The following is a 13857-nucleotide window of genomic DNA, read 5'->3' as shown; positions in this document are numbered from 1 at the left end:
ATGCATGTTAGGGCTGCACGATTAGGGAAAAATGTCATATTGCAATGATTGAGGTCAGTATTGCGATTGCTATATGCGATTTAATAAACAAATGGTTTCATGAGTCAACTTGCTTGGTTCTCAAGGAAAATAAATGCACACACAGATTAGTGATAATCTGCCTAAAGAAAAAAGTTCTTTAGTCAAGAGCAGTGAGTGTTTTTCTCTGTTCCCTTTGTTCTTTGATTAACTTTAGCGACAGATATAATTAGTGGCTACTGTGTACTGTCCCTTTAAGACCAGCCGCTGCTGTCAGAGACGCGGATCTCACACGCGCCTCATTCTCTCACGAGTCATCACAACTCTTCACGTTCATCATAAGATTACTCTTATGTTATGAAGATACTTGACAAAAAGACATTTTAGCATAATTGTGTGTGTTATTGTTCGTTCAAGCTCGAAAGAGAACTGTATTCTGGCATGCTGTTTTGTGTGCACGCACGATATTAGCGCGAGTCTTTCTGTGTGTCACGGTCAGGACATTCACAGGCAGCGAGCTCTTTTTTGTCTTATCGCGCATGAATGATTTAAAAGCATTTGCATGAATAAGAGCGGGATCATGTAACACTAGCCAAAGAATGCCAAAAATTAACAGATGCTGCGTTAATTGCGTTAACAGCGCTAATTTGTTTATTTAATATAAAATCGCAGCATTTTGCGTCATATAATCGCGTAGGCTTGACATCGCGATTGCGACTGCGATATGATTAATCGTGCAGCACTAATGCATGTTACATTCTGACTATGAATATTATGTTGCCAAATAATTGCCGGACTATTATAGCTAGGTTCTGTAGCTCGTAAAAACATTGACAAATTTAAAAAAATCTCACATTTAATTCAATGTGTTACTTGCCATTTCTTTGTGATTAACTGAAATTTACTGGCAAATTCTGAGTGAAAATAGTATTTTAAAAAGATTCCCGGTGTACTCCATTTTTCTTTTTTCCATACTTTTCCATACTTTTTTCCATACTTTCCCATACATGAGGGACATGGACATTACAAAAGTCCATACTTTTCCTATTCTGAGTAGAAGCCCTGTACATTGTTTTAGTCTAGTTTTCGTTAGTTTTTACTTATTTCATTTAAGCATTTCTAATTTTTAATTGGACGTTTGTGAGTGTTACATGTTCCCTGGTTTTGTGTTTTTTGCTTTTGCTATCTGGACTTTTATTTTGAAGTGTATTTTCTGTTTAGTTCCTGTTTTGCTTTGTTTCTATAGTTACCCTTGTTTGTTGCCATAGTGATTGATTACCCTCTCCCATTCCTAGTTAGTTAGCCTCTCGTTATCCTGTGTTTTTATACCCGGTGTTTCCCTTGTTTATTGTCTGGTGTTCTGTAACGCGTGAACTGCTTCAGAGAAGACAGTAGGATCCAATTCCAATATTCAAAGTTTACCAAAATAACAAAATAACACCATTAAATCCAGGCTAAGGTGAAAAACAGGGGGGGGGGGGGAGGCAGGTGGAAACAGAACAGAAAACACTGGGATATAAAAACACTGGATAACCAGATGCTAACTAGGAACAGGTGAGGGTAATCAATCACTATGGTAAAAAACAAGTGAAACTATGTATATGTTACCAGCAAAGTGTGTAATCCGGCGTTCTATAGAATGCCTAGGTAATGTATAGAATTAGGTAATGTATTTTTGCCAAAAACCATCAGGCATTCTATACAATACCGGGATTTCACACTTTGCCGGTAACATATACAACACTGGGAACAGAAAATACACTTCAAAATAAAAGTCCTAATAGCAAAAACAAGAAACACAAAACCAGGGAACATGCAACAGTGGAAAACGTACACAAAATTAAGTCATTATCCTCTAAAAACCTTCTCTTAAAAGCTTGGAGAATCTGCTAAACATCTCCTTTTGTGTTTGACTAAAGAAAGAAAGTCATTAAGCTTCAGAACGATATAAGGATGAGAAAATGATGCCTTTATTTTCTAGGTGTTTTAACCATTTAAACAATCCAATAAACCAATGAAAGCAGACATTAAGATTAATTTCTTCATAAAATTGGTTTTCTATTTTAACAGGTTGCACAAAGCACAGTATTGTAATTGCGCAGTAATGCGTTGTCTAGACAGGTCGTTTTAATCCTGCTTCCGATTTACTGCATTTATTCCTCTCTGGACAGTTTGTGCGGAGGCGTACAACCCTGATGAGGAGGATGAAGAGGAGAGAGAACCCAGGGTGAGTGGCCTCTCAGAACAGGCTATTGAAATGAGAGATTTTCCTCTTTTATGCTTTTCTGTGGCATCTGCTGCCCAGTATCCCACAATGCTTTGCTGTGCACTTCAGGTCACTTACCCCAAAACAGATGAGCAGAGACAGAGACTACAGGAAGCCTGCAAAGACATCCTTCTGTTCAAAAATCTGGACCAGGTAAGAGGATGAACACTTCATAAGATGATAAGACGCCATTTTCTTCAATTTAACAACATGTTTTGGTGAATTTGTTGTCAGACAGACATTAAGATTAACATGGATGGGTTGTTGCTTAGTTACTTCTAGAAAAAATTGCTAAAATATTAAAAGATTGATATAAAAAAGAAGAAGATTGCCATAAAAACAAATGTGACTCATTATGTGTGTTGAAGGAATACAAAAATATCCCAAAATTAAACTGTCATAATTTACTCACCTCGTTGTTTCAAACCAGTGTTATTTTAATATTATTATTATATTATTAATATTTTAAATTAGCATTCATTTTCTTAAAATTTTAGCTTAATAAAACTAACAAAAACACAAAATAACTAAAAATATGTTTGTTTTTATTTATTTAAATATTTATGTTGATTATTTCAGTTTTAGTTTTTTTTTATTTCCAGTTAGTCATTTCAATGCTTCAACTTAAACTTATTTTAGTTAGTTTCCAAGGCAACATTTAATTTTTTTTCCATATTTGATTTGATTTCAGCTTTATTTCAATTAACAAAAAAACATTTTAAATAGTTTTAGTGTCAGGGAACCATAACAACCCTGTTCCAAATATGACATAATTTTTTATTAATAGTTTAATTCATTTTTATTTTTTTATTTTTTATTTAAATTTTTAAAAAGATTAAGTAAGTTTTAAGTTTCAGTAAATTTTGGTGTGTTTTTGTACTTTTTTTAGCATGTCTATATAGTTTTATTAATATTAATTTCAGTTTTAGTTATTTTAGTGGTTCAAGTTAAAATAAAATTAATATAATTTTATAAAAGTATCTAATATAAAAGTTGAAAACACACAATGATAAATATATATATATATATATATACAAACGTTTATGTTAGATGCGATTAATCACGATTTGACAGCACTAGTTTTTAAAAATATTTTATTTCATTTCATGTTTATTTTATTTCAAGTAACAAAATGTTTTTATGGTTTTAGGAACAAACCCAAATGTATGTAGTTATTCACCTGAAATCTGTTAAATATCTCCTTTTATATATGACGGAAGAAATAACAATGCCAGAAGAGTCAATTAGGCTCCTTTAACACAAGAAAGGCTCATATATGTTTGCTCTCTGAATGAACAGGAGCAGATATCCCAAGTCTTGGATGCCATGTTTGAGAAGGTAGTGGTGACAGGAGAGCACATCATTGATCAAGATGACGATGGCGACAACTTTTACGTCATTGAGAGGTAAACTGGATTCATCTCTGCATTATAATGCTGGAGTTTAAACCCGTCTGACAAAGATATCTTGTGTTCGTCATGCAGGGGCATGTTTGACATCGAGCTGAAAGCAGAGGGCACCACGCGGGTGGTGGGATCTTATGACAACCGTGGGAGTTTTGGAGAGCTGGCCCTCATGTACAACACGCCAAGGGCCGCCACCATCATCGCTACCTCACCTGGAGCCCTGTGGTGCCTCGTGAGTGATTCCTGTCATCACCCGTCCAAAGCCGTGTGACACGCTTTCTCCTGTGGAAGATGGTTTAATAAATATTCAGTGGCGTGAATCAAGTGCAGTTACAGTACATCACTTTCTAAGTGCTCAGATTGGTTTCAAATCTCACTAGTTGCTTATTAGCATGCAAATTACTAGGATATTGGCAACCTGTCACTCACATGAGATCAACCAATAGCAAACCACAACCATCCAATCAATTCCCCACAAGCCCCGCCCCTACATTTGTTCTTGTTCCAGAAGCCGTCACAATAGGGAAGAGAAGGCTATCGTTAATTCCGTTTCATGTCGACTTTAAGCAATTTTACATTAAAATCACATGCTAAATGCCTTGTTTTCTTCTCCAAGAGCATTTCATGTGTGCGTTGTGTTAGAGCGCCCTCTGCTTTTCATAGCAAGTATTAAAATTACAGGACTATCCACCTTTTTCCTAACAAGCCAAATGTGTTTTTGATTATGGGAGGCATTTCCACTCAAAAAGACTAAAACAAATCATTTCAAATCATAAGGTTGCGCTAAAAATAATCCTTGTATTGTCAGGAGAATATTGTAACGCTTGGTGTTTTAATGTGATATGCTATAACAAGAATATCTATGGCAAGAGCTCTTTTCAGTCACTGCGTTCTTTTCCTCCTGATTATTTTCTTTTTTCCTTTGTATTTCGCTGTAACAGTATGAAAAAAAAGACATGACATTTTTGTGACAAATCCCAACCTATGTTGCATAATACATACATATACAGTTATACATATATTATGGAGTTAATCATGATCTGTGCTAGTAATTTTAATGCTTTTACACTTTTAAATGTCCTTTTAATGTTCAACGGTTGAAAAGTGAGAAGAAAAATGTCATCTCATTGTCCCACGTTTTTTGAAAATGCCTATTATTGCATTTATTGAGCGAAACTTTCGCAGATTGTTTACAATTTACCGAAAGGGAAGTTACTCCCTAATTTGTGCAAAGGATAAAGACTCAATCCCTCTTTCTCTGCCTTTGGTTGTTTTCCTCGAGTGTAAAATATTGTTTTGTATTTTTCTTTGTTTAAATGCCTCTAGGATCGATTGACATTCAGAAGGATCATCTTAAAGAACAATGCGAAGAAAAGAAAAACGTACGAGGCTTTCATCGGAACCCTTCCTCTACTCACGTCACTGGAGGTTTGAACACACACACACACACACACACACACACACGCTTTACTTCTGCATTTGCAGTCCTCTTGTTGATTTCATGAACAAACATGTCTCTTGTTTTTAGGTTTCAGAGAGAATGAAAGTTGTTGATGTCTTGTCAACCAAAGTGTTCAATAGTGGGGAACAGATCATTGCTCAGGTTAGTGTGACAGAACTAATAAAGAAAATATTTCTACCAATTATTATGGGTTCCCACAGTCATGGAATTTTTTTTTTTTTTTTTTTTTTAAATTTAAAATAGTGATGTCTGATTAAGGTCTGAAAAAATCATGCACATTTCTTTTTCTGTTTAATTTCTGCATTTATGCTTGAAACTAAAATATTTAAAGAGATTTGAGTACAAATTATGAGTTCAACGTGTATAAAATGATTTTTAACAATTGGAAAAAATCGTGAAATAATGGCTCATCCAATCAGATTTTAGTGATTGTGCTATATTTTAAACACTTCCGTTCATATGTTTGGGCTCAGTACGATTTATTTTATGCGAAATTAATACTTTTATTCAGCAAGGACGCATTAAATTGATCAAAGGCTTTATAATGTTATTTATAATGTTTAATGCATCTTTCTATTCATCAAAGAATCCTGAAAATATGTATTGTAGTTTTCACAAATATAGTAAGCAGCACGACTGTTTTCAACATTGAATATAATCAGAAATGTTTCTCGAGCATCAAATCATCATATTAGAGTGATTTCTGAAAGATCATGTGACACTGAAGACTGGAGTAATGATGCTGAACATTCAGCTTTGATCACAGGAATAAATTACATTTTACAAATATACCAACATACAAAACAGTTGTAATAATATTTCAAAATATTTCTGTTTTTTTACTGTATTTTTGATCAATCTTACAATCTTACAGACCCCAAACTTTTAAACGTGTATCTGCAGTGCTTAGTGGTTATCCTTGTTTTCACAGGGTGATTTGGCAAACAGTTTCTACATCGTAGAGTCAGGACACGTTAGGATCACTATGAAAAGGAGCAAGGTGAGTTTTAACAAAGAATTACTGTTTACAGCACATTTCAGTTCATTATGCATCTTAATAAACCAATATGCCTTTCAGCTTTAAAAGGTTCACATGCATGACATTCCAGTGTCATTACCTCTCTTTTAGTCAAAAAACGATGCTGAAGACGAGGAGGTGGAAATCGCCGCATGCTCCAGAGGGCAGTATTTTGGGGAGCTGGCGCTCGTCACCAACAAGCCACGGGCGGCTTCTGCATATGCCATGGACAACGTCAAATGCTTAGGTAATGAATTATAATTATACATTCACTGGTCACTTTATTAGCTACACCTGTTCAACTGCTCGTTAATCCAAAGATCAGCCAATCACATGGCAGCAACTCAATGCATTTAGACATGCAGACACGATCAAGACGATCTGCTGGAGTTCAAACTGAGCATCAGAATGAGGAAGAAAAGGGATTTTGAACGTGTCATGGTTGTTGGTGTGAGACGGGCTGGTCTGAGTATTTCAGAAACTGCTGATCTACTGGGATTCAGAGTAGGGACAGAGGGAATATCCAGTGAGCTTCAGTTCTGTGGGAGAAAATGCCTTGTTGATGCTAAAGGTCTGAGGAGAATGACCAGATTCAAGCTGATAGAAAGGCAACAGTAACTCAAATAAGCACTCGATACAAGAGCATCTCTTAACATACAACACCTCGAACATTGAAGCAGAAGATTGAAGCAGCACCTCGTCTCTGAACACAGAAGAGCATCTCTGAACACAGAAGAGCGTCTCTGAACACAGAAGAGCGTCTCTGAACACAGAAGAGCATCTCTGAACACAGAAGAGCGTCTCTGAACACAGAAGAGCGTCTCTGAACACAGAAGAGCGTCTCTGAACACAGAAGAGCGTCTCTGAACACAGAAGAGCATCTCTGAACACAGAAGAGCGTCTCTGAACACAGAAGAGCGTCTCTGAACACAGAAGAGCATCTCTGAACACAGAAGAGCGTCTCTGAACACAGAAGAGCGTCTCTGAACACAGAAGAGCGTCTCTGAACACAGAAGAGCGTCTCTGAACACAGAAGAGCATCTCTGAACACAGAAGAGCGTCTCTGAACACAGAAGAGCATCTCTGAACACAGAAGAGCGTCTCTGAACACAGAAGAGCGTCTCTGAACACAGAAGAGCATCTCTGAACACAGAAGAGCGTCTCTGAACACAGAAGAGCGTCTCTGAACACAGAAGAGCGTCTCTGAACACAGAAGAGCGTCTCTGAACACAGAAGAGCGTCTCTGAACACAGAAGAGCGTCTCTGAACACAGAAGAGCGTCTCTGAACACAGAAGAGCGTCTCTGAACACACAGAAGAGCGTCTCTGAACACAGAAGAGCTTCTCTGAACACAGAAGAGCGTCTCTGAACACAGAAGAGCGTCTCTGAACACACAGAAGAGCGTCTCTGAACACAGAAGAGCGTCTCTGAACACAGAAGAGCGTCTCTGAACACAGAAGAGCGTCTCTGAACACAGAAGAGCGTCTCTGAACACACAGAAGAGCGTCTCTGAACACAGAAGAGCGTCTCTGAACACAGAAGAGCGTCTCTGAACACAGAAGAGCGTCTCTGAACACACAGAAGAGCGTCTCTGAACACAGAAGAGCGTCTCTGAACACAGAAGAGCATCTCTGAACACAGAAGAGCGTCTCTGAACACAGAAGAGCGTCTCTGAACACAGAAGAGCGTCTCTGAACACAGAAGAGCATCTCTGAACACAGAAGAGCGTCTCTGAACACAGAAGAGCATCTCTGAACACAGAAGAGCGTCTCTGAACACACAGAAGAGCGTCTCTGAACACAGAAGAGCGTCTCTGAACACAGAAGAGCGTCTCTGAACACAGAAGAGCGTCTCTGAACACACAGAAGAGCGTCTCTGAACACAGAAGAGCGTCTCTGAACACAGAAGAGCGTCTCTGAACACAGAAGAGCGTCTCTGAACACAGAAGAGCATCTCTGAACACAGAAGAGCGTCTCTGAACACAGAAGAGCATCTCTGAACACAGAAGAGCGTCTCTGAACACACAGAAGAGCGTCTCTGAACACAGAAGAGCGTCTCTGAACACAGAAGAGCATCTCTGAACACAGAAGAGCGTCTCTGAACACAGAAGAGCGTCTCTGAACACAGAAGAGCATCTCTGAACACAGAAGAGCGTCTCTGAACACACAGAAGAGCGTCTCTGAACACAGAAGAGCGTCTCTGAACACAGAAGAGCATCTCTGAACACAGAAGAGCGTCTCTGAACACACAGAAGAGCGTCTCTGAACACAGAAGAGCGTCTCTGAACACAGAAGAGCATCTCTGAACACAGAAGAGCGTCTCTGAACACACAGAAGAGCGTCTCTGAACACAGAAGAGCGTCTCTGAACACAGAAGAGCATCTCTGAACACAGAAGAGCATCTCTGAACACAGAAGAGCGTCTCTGAACACAGAAGAGCATCTCTGAACACAGAAGAGCGTCTCTGAACACAGAAGAGCGTCTCTGAACACAGAAGAGCGTCTCTGAACACAGAAGAGCATCTCTGAACACAGAAGAGCGTCTCTGAACACACAGAAGAGCGTCTCTGAACACAGAAGAGCGTCTCTGAACACAGAAGAGCGTCTCTGAACACACAGAAGAGCGTCTCTGAACACAGAAGAGCGTCTCTGAACACAGAAGAGCATCTCTGAACACAGAAGAGCGTCTCTGAACACACAGAAGAGCGTCTCTGAACACAGAAGAGCGTCTCTGAACACAGAAGAGCATCTCTGAACACAGAAGAGCATCTCTGAACACAGAAGAGCATCTCTGAACACAGAAGAGCGTCTCTGAACACAGAAGAGCGTCTCTGAACACAGAAGAGCATCTTTGAACACAGATGATTCTCCATTTTTGCTGACATTCAGATGGTAATTTGGCTTAAACAACATGAGAGCATGTGGCGCTTTTCCACTGCATGGTACGGTACGGTACGGCTCGCTTCGGCTCGCTTTAAATGGTACCACCTCTGTTGAGGTTCCAAACGTACCGTACCGATACTAAAATGTGACGTGAAAACACTGCAGATCACTGATTGGTCAGACAGAATAATCTCTACCAGCGTCATTGTATTTACAACACGAGACACTAAACCCGCTAGATTTAAATAGCCAGTAGACAAGAGCCAACGCTGTAGCACCTGTTTTAAAAGTATTTGCTTCAAAAAAAGAGAATAAACTTCAAAAAAAGAAATGGCTGAATCGTGGACGAGGTGCAGACGTTCCTCTCGTTGGTTGCCGAGGAGCGGATGGGGCATGGAATGAAAAATTCGCATTTAATATGATGATGTCATGGCAGTAGAGACGACAACTATAACGATCAGTCCCACCCACTTTGAAGCGGTACTAACTGCAGTGGAAAAGCAACCGAGCTAAAGCGAACTGAACCGTGCCGTACCGAGTCGAGTCGTACCACGCAGTGGAGAAGCGAAGCGAGCCGAACCGGTCCGCGCCGAGTCGAACCGTTCCGCGCCGAACCGAGCCGTACCATGCAGTGGAAAAGCGCCAATGGTCCATCCGGCCTTGTATGAGCGGTTCAGGCTGCTGGCGCTGTAATGGTATTTTCTTGGCACACTTTGGGCCTTTAGTGTCAATTGAACATCGATTAAACGCCACAGCCGACCTGAGGATTGTTTCTGACCATCTCCATCCCTTTAAGATCACAGTGTGTTCATCTTCTGATATCTACTTCCAGCAGGAGAACGCACATGTCTCAAAGCTCAAATCATCTCACACTGGTTTCTTGAACATGACAGTGCGTTCTCTAAACTCAATCGTCCTCCACAGTGACCAGATCTCAATCTAATAGAGCAGTTTTGGGATGTTCTGGAACAGGAGATTCACATCATGGATGTGCAGCCGACAAATCTGCAGCGACTGCGTGATGGTATCATGTCAATATGGACCAGAATCTCTAAGGAATGTTTCCAGCATCTACAGTATGCCACAAAGAAAAGGGGGTCCAACCCGGTAATAGCAAGGTGTACCTAATAAAGTGGCCAGTAAGTGTAAATCATATGACATAACGCATGTATCGCATCTGCACATGAGGTCATTCACCTTGTGTTTTACAGTAATGGACGTGCAGGCGTTTGAGAGGTTATTAGGCCCCTGCATGGACATCATGAAACGGAACATTGCGAATTACGAAGAGCAGCTGATCACGCTTTTCGGGAGTCACATGGCAATAGAGGAGCAGAATGCATGAAATCAGTTAATCAATAAACATCGCAAACTTTAAATGCAACATGAAATGATGAGAAAATGGTAAGTAGAGGGCCGTCATCATGGTCAAGAAATCGTGTTAACATACTGTAGGTCATAAGCTTGAAGTTATTGTTTTGCATTCACAGATGTGAAACTCCGGTGTGTGTCAATGATCATGATTTTTTAGATGTGAAAAGCCAAATGTGAGCATTTTCCTCCAGGGTACATGAGGGTTACAGGCGTTTCCTCACGCGTTTTTCGGTTTGGGGATTTGGTACTGGTGTGTTTATTCGAATCTTTCTAATTTTTTAAACATGGTTTGTGTTTCTTTCATGTTACGGATGCTGCATCTTTTACAGTGACGTCCACATAAAGACCGAATTGTTGCCATATACAGCACAGTGATATGTTAATTTATTCTTTTAAAGCTAAACTTCTGCATTTTGAAATCTACAGGTTATCAGTGTTTTCAGTGTTATGTAAGTCATTTTTACTGTAAGCCATTTTTGACTAAATTAATGAAGGAATTCAGCAACTGAGCTCTGTCCACTTGCCTCATGAACTGCATTTTGATGACACCTGTTACAGAGAAAGGAAACAATTATGGACTGTTCACGCCAAGAGTTTAAAGTGCCCCTATAATGCTTTTTTGAATATTAGCTTTCATGCAGTGTGTCATATAGCTGTTTGTGAATTTAAAAGGTCTGCACAGTTTGTGCACACAAACTGTTTGTTTATTGAAATAATGGATTCTGAACTGCTGAAATGAGTTTTCAGTATCTCATTTCCTGTTACATTCCTAAGTAACAACGTAACAAATTTGCATATTGCCAGTCTAGGCTCTTCATTGGCTGCCCGCGAACAACGTCAAATTAGCCCCGCCCTCAAACGCTGTAGTTATGGTTGAGACTGAAAGAGTTTGGTTCGTTTGTTGACATATCGAGAAGACGCTGTTTTCCACTTTCATACACTTCAAAAGGATGAGACTCGCTCTGGAATTGATACGGGAAAACCGACGCGTTGTTACTGTTTGTATCAGTAGGCGCGTTTCCATTACAGATTTGTGCAAAACTTTTGCGTTTTTTTTTCTAAATGTCGACAAAAAACTATTTCGAAATGACGGTGTTTCCATTAACCGATGTTTCTCGCGATAAGTAAAATCATTCCAAAAACCATGAAAATGGACGTTGGTAGGTTTATGTAGTATATCCCAGCCACTGCACTAGCCATTGTTATTAATCGAAGGAGATGTATGTGTGTTTTCAAATCATTAATGGTAAGGAACCACCCTTATTATACTTGTGAGCGGCACATATGAGGTGTTTCTGGGTGTTTCTCCCTCAGATCTGCTTCGATGTCTTGATTGTGGCATTTATTTGAGGTTTAGAATCCATTATTCCTGTAATTCTTTTGTCTTTTATGAATTTAATAAAGAACTCTGTCTCGTACTCTGTCCAAGCACACCGCGTCATCTACGTCACGTGACCTGCAAATGCGCAAAAACTGTTTCCATTGCAGTTTTGCGAAATATTTCTTTTTCGAATTGCCTGAAAAACCACCTCATGCGAGCGTAAAAACTTTTTTGAGATAAATTTGAGTTTTTGCGAAATTGACGTGTTTCCATTGGGCGTATTTTCAATTTGCGCAATTTGAAGGGTAATGGAAACGCGGCTACTATGTATCAAGGAAGGCTCCGGAGCTGAAATTCAGATATGGTAATAGGTGTTTCGTTTCCAACATGCGCCAGCCAATCACAACAGACTGGGCCGTCTGACCAATCAGAGCAGAGTAGACTCGCAGAAAGGCGGGGTTAAGAGAGACTGAATCTTCAAACTAACCGTTTCAGACTCTTTGAGAAATTAGTATATATAATGAGAAAAAGTGTTTTTTGACTGGATGCAGGTGAAACTTTTGTAGAAGACCTACAGAAAAAAATGTGAAACCTTTAAAATAGCATAATAGGGCACTTTAAAGTCAACATAAAAACTCAAATAAACATAAATACTTAGTGTACATTAATCAACAACAAAAAAAGTTTGTACATAAAAAAAAAATCTCAATGCCTATGAAACATTTGTTTTCAGCTGATGTCACAAATGTATTCTGGTATGGATGTTTTTTCACCATCCAATCAATTCTGATGGATAAAATCAGGCCCCACCCATTTTTTTCTTGTTGAATATCCTATTTAACTATAAAATGGTCTGCGAACTGTTTCACGCTGACTTTAATGCTCGATTTTCATTACACTCCCATGAGTTCGTATCCAATCAGACTGATTGAGAATACAATATGAGAAGAGGACATAGAGATGCACAGACTCAATTACATGAAGAAATGAAAATGCATTTTGAATATTATTGCACTTTGATGCCAGTGTCATGACAGCTCAACTGTACATGTTTTCAAATCCTTATTTTTGCACAGTCTTTTAGGGAAGCTCCTCATTGTCACGTATAAATAGTAGATATAGACATTGTGTACCTTTACTTTTAAAATGGTGTAGCAGATTTTTATGATTTGTTCACATCTTCAGTGCTTTTATTTTGTTTTTTAATACTTCACGTTGAATTAAGATCGACATGCACAAATAGTATGTTCACGTTTGTTTTCTAGAAGCTCAAAAACGTACCAATGACATTTGCTTTATCTGAATGATTCCTCGTTTTTTTCCTGTGTATATTTGTGAGTTTCTTTCTTTCTGTGTTTATTTTGTTTTTGGAAGCTTTTGGCATTTTGATAATGTTCTTCAGAGCACTTGCTTTATTGGTCATTTCTGCAGTATTTGGACACTGTTTTTCTCTATCTCTTGATGTATGAGAAGTTCGTCCTTGTTGATTGGATCTTTTTACTTCACAGCAAGTCATAAGCATTACTAGTATCCATTTCTTCCTAAAGCATTACTGAAGATTCATTACTGTCTACCTCTAATATAAACAGCTTAGGCATCATCATCATCACCTCTTCCCATGTAGATCCCCACAGGTTTGTCTCTTGGTAAACTAACCTGTAATGAATCCCTAAACCATATCTGTGTGTCAGTGTAACTTTACACAATTTCTACCCTGTTCAATTGGGGAGAAAGACTTTTAATTGCTGATCAGTGCTCATTTCTGTACCATTTCTGTGAATTTCTGCCGCATATAATTGAGAAGTCGCTAATGCTTTTTATGTCCTGAAAAATGGATCAAAGGTCTACAGTCTCTTGGTGCAAGAGAACCCAGTATTATAACGTCAGTTATATTTGACTTTCCATTCAAATAAAGAACAATTTTGTATTTAAATCATGTTGTGATTATTACAGCTAAATTGTGAGACTGTGAGCATTTTATTACTATGCTGAAAGTATTTATGTTCACTTATGCATATTATGACCTCGCTGAGTAACATTTACATAGAAATGCCATCAAAAAATTAAACTTCCTCATATGGACGTGATATTTTTGTCTTTTATATCGTTAA

The 13857-nt window shown here is 38.7% G+C and overlaps 1 protein-coding gene across 1 annotated transcript in view; it reads left to right on the top strand.

Annotated features, from left to right (window-relative positions):
* The window catches only part of prkar2b (protein kinase cAMP-dependent type II regulatory subunit beta), a gene marked incomplete at both ends in the record, with an annotated part of 14531 nt that extends 4135 nt beyond the window's left edge, over window positions 1-10396 (top strand). The window contains 9 exons of the mRNA XM_081355945.1: window positions 2190-2245; window positions 2354-2437; window positions 3584-3690; window positions 3769-3922; window positions 5017-5118; window positions 5219-5293; window positions 6084-6152; window positions 6282-6417; window positions 10263-10396. Coding sequence (XP_081212071.1) covers window positions 2190-2245; window positions 2354-2437; window positions 3584-3690; window positions 3769-3922; window positions 5017-5118; window positions 5219-5293; window positions 6084-6152; window positions 6282-6417; window positions 10263-10396 — 917 coding nt within the window. The remainder of the gene's footprint in view (window positions 1-2189; window positions 2246-2353; window positions 2438-3583; window positions 3691-3768; window positions 3923-5016; window positions 5119-5218; window positions 5294-6083; window positions 6153-6281; window positions 6418-10262) is intronic.
* Between the last annotated feature and the right edge of the window lie 3461 nt (window positions 10397-13857).

The sequence above is a fragment of the Scardinius erythrophthalmus genome (assembly GCF_964197995.2).
Source record: "Scardinius erythrophthalmus genome assembly, chromosome: 24".
Lineage (NCBI taxonomy): Eukaryota > Metazoa > Chordata > Actinopteri > Cypriniformes > Leuciscidae > Scardinius > Scardinius erythrophthalmus.
The sequence above is the reverse complement of the archived record's forward strand: the minus strand, read 5'-3'. Positions and strand labels throughout refer to the sequence as shown.